The following is a 7,386-nucleotide window of genomic DNA, read 5'->3' as shown; positions in this document are numbered from 1 at the left end:
TACTTTTTACAAACAAACAAGATAAATGTCAAATTTGAAACAAAAAGAAATCAGAATTTACATTTAAACCGTTTGTAGTTCCCATGTATTTATACAAATTCAAAGCAATTAGATGTATCCTTAAGATCAAGAGATAAATAAACTACACTCCACCTCAAAAATCTGAAATTACAAAGTAGTCTCTTTATTCTTATAAATCGCATTCTGCTATGAACTTGACACTGATCCACGGTCAAAATTCATCCCATATATACAGTGAAGCTAAAATTTCTAAGAATGGACTGAACATTAAAAACCCTGACGATTAAATCATCAAACAATTCAGCAATTTTATCCATCAATCGACCTAAATTCAAATTTAAGATATGTATAAAATATATTTCCAATATGTAGATGTGATGTAGTGATGAGGGCATTGGTTCAAACTGTGAAGAAGGCAAAGGGACCCTACATTCAGATTGAAAATTCATTGTGAAGTATTGGACAGTTCAGGGGCTGATAAGTGAGAACATTTTTGAAGGTATCCTTCTGCTACAATCAATTGCTCTGATCCATCTGTTTTATTACCAAAAAAAAAAAGGGAAAAGCAAAGAATTCCTAGATACCCCTTCTTTTTTTCTCTCTTTTATTGTTGGCAACCCAAATGAAATGGGTAATAGAAAGTTAAGTGCACTGCCATTGTGCCAAGTGGTGGGCTGGGGCCCACCAATGGGATGGGTTGTGGCTTGAGTGGTGGGGTTCACGTTAGCGTTGCAAATGCATGTGAAGTTAACTGACAGTCCCAAGTGGTGTCGGCGCTTGTACGCCGTACGCACCCCCTTCGGCCTTCCCTCCGTCCCTTAATCCCAAGTACGCAACTCTTCCCTTTTCATACTTCTCGTGATCACCTCCTCTCTCTCTCTCTAATCCACACACACACAGATCTCTTTCTCTCTAAAGCCAACTCTCAATTCTTTAATTTATTAAATTCTACTAACTGAACCTCAGCCTTTATGTATATATACCACCAAAGCCAAACGACGTTGTATTAAACAACGAAACAAAGCAACAAAAACAGAGGAGGGGAAGAAGAAGGAGAATAAGCAAAACCAAAAGAGTCGAGTGAGAGAGCAGCATCCTACCCCATTAAGATGAGGTTCTCCTTTCCCTCTCTTGGCTACCATAATCTTCTTCTCTTTCTTCTTGTTCTTGTCCTTTTTCTGGGATCACCTCCGGTTGTTCAGTCCGGTAGTCATGACTATCAGGACGCATTATCCAAGTGTATCTTGTTCTTTGAGGGACAAAGGTCCGGTAAACTTCCGGCGGACCAGAGGGTCTCATGGCGGGCAGATTCTGGCCTAGGCGATGGTTCGGCGAATGGGGTGGACTTGACTGGCGGGTACTACGACGCCGGAGATAACATCAAATTCGGCTTCCCCATGGCTTTCACCACCACAATGCTAGCATGGAGCGTCATCGAGTTCGGAGACATGATGCCCCCCGCCGAGCTAAGGAATGCTCTGGCTGCAATCCGATGGGCCACGGATTACCTTCTCAAGACCATCTCGCAACCTGACCGGATCTTCGTTCAGGTAACGGCAGTGGCATTTTCTGTAAATTGTTGAGGATCGTGGGCCGGTAATATTCAATTGGGGTAAAACCAATAATATTAATGTGGGCCTGGGTTGTGTTTGGGCTTTGGGGCGTAGCCAAACCAACCCGTGAGAGGAGAGGAGGGGCTACGTGTTGCTATTCTTTGCCACCGGTTGTCGCTTATTGACTGTGGGTCCCGTGGTCTCTTTGATCAAAGATGTATGATCGTTTTAATCGGCTTTCCAGCGAAAAAGGGCAAGGGTAGTACTAGTGACGTCATATTTTCTAATTAACAGAAGATGATCTTCATCTTCCTCGTGTTTTAAATTTTAAATTTTAATAGCCTGTCTCTCCCTCCCAGTCCCAGAGTCCCAGCTCATAGCATCAATACCATTCAGTTGATAGTCGATACCTGAACCAAACCCGATGGAACCGGGCCAGAAAGGACCCTCTCTCCCTCATAAGAAGAAGTGGGCCTGGCCGGAAGTTGTACCATGATTTACAGAAGACGAACAGTTGCCTTTCTTCTTGCCTATGCTTGCCACCTGGCAAGAAAAAGACAGGCAGTGGCGGGACTAGGACCCACATCTTGATTGCTAATTTCATCATGATTAGTGGTGGGATTTATTAATTTAAGGCAGCAGTCACGCGTACCTCTGAAAACTGCGGATTCACTTCACAGATTCAGAATCCACTTCTCCGGATGAGCGGAGCGGTCCGGCCTACGAGGCCCAGACCGGCAGAGAGTTTTAATGTAACTAATTTGGTTAAATCTTTTCTCTTGGGATGTTTTTTTTTTTAGGTGGGGGATCCGCTCGTGGATCATAACTGCTGGGAAAGACCGGAGGACATGGACACGGCTCGGACTGTCTACAGTGTCGATTCGGTAAACCCTGGTTCGGATGTGGCGGGTGAGACTGCCGCAGCTCTGGCCGCCTCTTCCATGGCGTTCCGGTCATCTGACCCTGCTTACGCCGAGACGCTCTTGAGGAATGCCATCAGAGTCTTTGAATTCGCAGACAACTACAAGGGAGCTTACAGTGACAACGAGAATATTCGATCCGGGGTCTGCCCCTTCTACTGCGACTTCGATGGATATCAGGCAAGAAGCCATCCCCTACCTCTCCAATCACACATGCACTGCCACGCACAAAAAGTAATAGAATTACTTGGACTTAGGTGCTTATATTTGTTGGGTCGGATGGGCTGAATTTGGATACAACCCGGCCGGAAATTAAGTCTTATTCTCAACCAAAAAACTCAGTCTGTTCAATCGAAATAAGGATTGTTTCACAAGTACCAAAAGCATCCTCCAGCTCCATTAATGAGCAATGAGTGAGTGATATGGGGGTGTTTGCAGGATGAATTGCTGTGGGGAGCAGCGTGGCTGAGGAGAGCCTCTCAAAGCGATTCCTATCTCAACTACATAACCAACAATGGCAAGACCCTCGGCGCTGAGGACAATATCAACGAGTTCGGGTGGGACAACAAGCACGCTGGCCTTAATGTGCTCGTGTCCAAGGTGAGTCTCAGCACCCAGCAGCTCCATATATTGATTCTGTGCAACGCACCTACAAATAGGTAAGCCTATGCAAGGCTCTGATTTTAAGCTTTTTCGCGATTGCCCCCATCAATCTAGGAATTCCTTGAAGGGAGCGCATACTCTCTTCAATCGTACAAGGTATCCGCAGACAGTTTCATGTGCACGCTCATACCGGAGTCATCGTCGTCGCACATCCAATACACTCCAGGTGGGCTCATCTACAAGCCTGGAGGGAGCAACATGCAGCACGTGACCTCCATCGCTTTCCTCCTCCTCGTCTACGCTAATTACCTGTCCCGAACATCACAGACCGTTAATTGCGGGAGTATATCCGTCGGGCCCACTTCTCTCCACCAGCAGGCCAAGAAGCAGGTAAATAAAGTAGGGGTTTGCATTATCGGGTCGGGTCACTGGAAGTACCAATCAAAGGCCCATCATCATTTATTGCTTGTTTATTGTGTTTAATGTGATTGTGCAGGTTGATTACATACTAGGTGATAACCCGATGGGCATGTCGTACATGGTAGGGTACGGCGACAAGTACCCGCAACGTATCCATCATCGCGGCTCATCGTTACCGTCCGTGAGGGATCATCCTGAGTTCATCGCGTGTAAGGAGGGATCCGTCTACTTCAATTCGACCAACCCAAACCCGAACGTTCTCGTAGGCGGCGTGGTAGGGGGACCCGGAGAAGATGACGTCTATGACGATGATCGGGCTGATTTCCGAAAGTCCGAACCGACTACCTACATCAACGCTCCATTGGTGGGGGTGCTCGCTTACTTTGTTGCTAACCCGAATTAAAGTGCCTGGTCTATACTTTATAGTCTACATTAATGTACATAGCTGATCGAATCGGACAGAAAAGCACAGCAAAGAGAGAAGAATAAAAAGAAGTCAGAAGACAGTCTCTCATCTTGTGAGAAACAAAGAAGGAAGAGGCTTGCTACGTTAGCGGAAGTGGAAAGGGACATTCATGTATAACTTACAAAATATATGTTATTGGTTGTTTGGTTGGTTGGTTGGAAGAAAAAAACATTAAAGAAAAAAAAAAAGAAACAGAGAGTTACAAAGGTTTGTTGTGACCTGTGAGTGAAAAGGGAGGTTGGGTTGTCAAATGCCGGATATACCCTTGGTGTCATTTGGGGTATTATAATTTTGTGCAGTTTTTATGTGATTAATAGAAAGGCTGTTTGTGTCATTTGGTTTAGTGGGGACAAATTCTCATTCACGTTCTGATTTGACCACTCTTTGTTTTGGCAAAACAATGGTCAAATAGGGAATTTGGTGTGATTGTTCTATGGCTGTTTTTTCTTTGTCGAAAGACTCGTGTCAGTATTGTCACAGGTCACAGAACAATAAGCATCCGCACGAGAGCCACTAATGGGCTAATGGCGTTATCTACTTCGACAGTTGGACGGTTCTACCCTTTCATCTTCATGTATATTTATGTATAGCGTTGGGGTTTCTAAGAGGTGGAACAAGGAAAAACTTTGGCTGTATTGGTCCATCAACCAGAAGTCCAAATCTGTGTCCGCACATTTCATACACAGTGGTTATCAGTTTATAGTGAGATGTAGTGGAATTTGTTAGAATTAATGTTGTTCCTGCCAAATGCGAGTCGAGGGTAATAACATAATTTCCGGTGTTTGAGGTCAACGGGGCTAAACTGTTGAGAGAAAGGGGATGTCAAAAGGCACCGGAGGTATATCAGGGACAGAGTTGCTTGAAAGGAGTAATTGGGTGTAAGTGGCGGTTATTTGCAGTGGTAAGTGATGGGTGGTCAGGATGGGTTTGGTTGACGCCATGTGTCAGGGTCTATGAGATGGTCGGGATGCATTTAATCGATGCCACATGTTGAGATCTACAGGTTGGCCAGATACCCCTACATCACTTACCCCCATTTTCGAGGCCGTAGCGATCGAGGTCGGCTGGTGGATTATGTTGAGGCCTCAGCTTCGGTCGAAGAGAGTATAGTATTTGTGTTGTGGCCTCAGCTTCAGCCGAAGAGCTCTTCTAAGCGGCTTATGCGGCACTTGCTCATCCGTTCACCATTTGTGTCATTGAAGAACCACATCTGGTCGAGGGGACGTGATCGTGGCCCATGCGAGCGTAGGTTGTCCGTGTCCATTGTCTGTGCCTCGCACGGGCGTTGATGTCACTTGTCATATGTCCGTACACAAGACGGGCATCGTGTGTTCGTACGCAGGACGAGTGTTGGGGTCGACCGAATGAGGTCGTGCACGAGACGATGCGTGGGGTTCGGTTTGGCATATTCTTAAGCTAGAGTCAATGGGCAAACCAGTCCCATCTCTTGCATCGTTTCGTCTCCCAAGGTTGGTGCCACATGGGGCCCACCGGTTCAGGCTGTTAGATTGGCAGTTCATGGTCGTTGGTCAATTGGATCTGAGTCATACATTTTCCTTTAAACAGGGAGGTTGGTTGAGCAACTCCCCACCATTTGCTCGAAACCTTACGTCGGGAGCTATTGAGGACACTTAGGTTATCAATAATCAACCCTTTAAACTTTCTTTAACAAACATCTTTAGGTAAAGAATTCATGTCCTCAACATGTTGGCCTCGGATTCTGGTTGTGAGACTTATAACCTCTTGGCCTCGGAGGGGGACTGTGGTAGGCTAGGCGCTCGCCGTTGTCCTAGTTGGTCACAGCGTGATGGTGTGGATGGTTGTGATTCTTGCGATCAGAATGGGACCCTTGGTTGGGGAGCCGAGGTGTTTTGGATTGATGCTTGCTAGCTCATTGGCTGCTGCTGTCAGAATCCTAGGGGTTGACCCCTTTCGGGCCCCCAAGCATTGGCTTAGCGGGGTTTGGGCGGATCGCCACTACATTGTCCATGGCTTCTAGCGGAGTGGCCACCCTGTGGGTCGCTTCTTTCCGGACACCCTATATATTCCAATTGCTGGGCTAAGTTGTCCAGCCTGTTGAGGACCAGCTCGAACTGGTCGATTGTGACTAAGTTCCGGACATTAAGGACATGGTCTTGTTAGTGATTTCAGGGACACTAGTCAATTAAATTAGGTTTGTTTTTTTCTTAAGGCCACATTTACTTGGGGTGGAAAATCGAACCAGAGTAAACTTTACACCCTAGTTCGATTTTCCATATGTTTGGAAAGCATATAGTTTTACACCGTAAATTGATGTAAAACTGATTTTTGAAGTTTTTTACATCGATAATCGATGTAAAATATACATCGAAATTATCGGTGTAGTTTTACAATGTCTCTTTCTTCCTCCCTCTCTCTCTCTCTCTCTCTCTCTTCTTCCCCCTTTTCTTTTCTTTCTCTGTTCCGTCACTACCGCTGCAACTAGCGGTAGATCTGAACCCACCTCCCATGTGTCTCTCTTTCGTTCTCTCTCTTTCTCTCTTTTCCTCCTCCTTTTTCTTCTTCTTCTTCTTCTTCCTCTGCTTCCCTCCTCCTCTATGTAAATTTTCACAGAATTTACACTTTGACAATCAAAAAAGGTTGGTGTAAATTTTCAAAATCTACTGGTCCTAATTTCCATCGAGAACTAAACTGGTTCACATTTCCCATCGGTGTAAAACTGAATTTACACCTAAAACAAGTGCATCCTAAGGGAAAGTTTTGAAGGTGTTTCCATGGACAACGCCAATTGTTGTTGCCAAATGTGGAGCCGAGGGCAACAAATTAATTTCCAATGTCTAAGATTGATGGGTCCTAGGGCTGTTCATGGGTTGGGTTGGGTCGGTTTACTGAGATTTTTCCAACCGGCCCAACCTGGTCGGGTTATCTGAAATTGAAACCGAAATTGACCCTATGTTAAGCAAAACCGACCTGGTTGGTTTGAGTCAGGTTGGGTCGGTTTCGAATCTAAGTTCAACCATGCCCCCCATGTGCCTGTGTAGTGCAAGTTTGGGTTGTCAGTTTGAGAATTTATTCTTGCTAGAAGTGAAGACGACAAAAAGAAGACAAATTGATAAGCATTTGGGATTGAGAGAATGAGAAGATGGGAGAGCCAAGTTCGAGTGATGTCTTAAAGTTGAGATTTGAGAACTTGAAATTTCAAAATTTTGATTCTTGAGGGTCAAATTGTATTAGAGATTGTGCTTGAGTTGAGGGGCTAAGGGGGGTGGACCAAGTTAGAATAGAAGTTATAAAGAAAAAAGAAAGTCAAACTATATTTGAAAAAGAAGACTGAAATTTGTATATTTCAAGAAACCTTCTAATCTAAGTAAAAAAAAAGGACACCTAATCAGTAATTCTAATTGTAATTGGTTGCCTATTTGGT

At 44.9% G+C, this 7,386-nt stretch overlaps 1 protein-coding gene across 1 annotated transcript; it reads left to right on the top strand.

Moving 5' to 3' along the window:
- The first annotated feature begins 787 nt into the window (after positions 1-787).
- On the top strand, positions 788-4,317 carry LOC148851219 (endoglucanase 23-like). Its single transcript, XM_088942420.1, has 5 exons — positions 788-1,571; positions 2,375-2,674; positions 2,933-3,094; positions 3,212-3,487; positions 3,594-4,317. The coding sequence occupies exons 1-5, from the start codon at positions 1,131-1,133 to the stop codon at positions 3,918-3,920; spliced, it is 1,506 nt and encodes a 501-aa protein (XP_088798546.1). The 5' UTR covers positions 788-1,130; the 3' UTR covers positions 3,921-4,317.
- The last annotated feature ends 3,069 nt before the right edge of the window (positions 4,318-7,386 follow it).

Source organism: Nelumbo lutea, chromosome 5 (genome assembly GCF_056320005.1).
Source record: "Nelumbo lutea isolate HS-2025 chromosome 5, American lotus-T2T, whole genome shotgun sequence".
NCBI classification, from domain to species: Eukaryota; Viridiplantae; Streptophyta; class Magnoliopsida; order Proteales; family Nelumbonaceae; genus Nelumbo; species Nelumbo lutea.
This window is presented reverse-complemented; position numbering and strand designations above follow the sequence as displayed.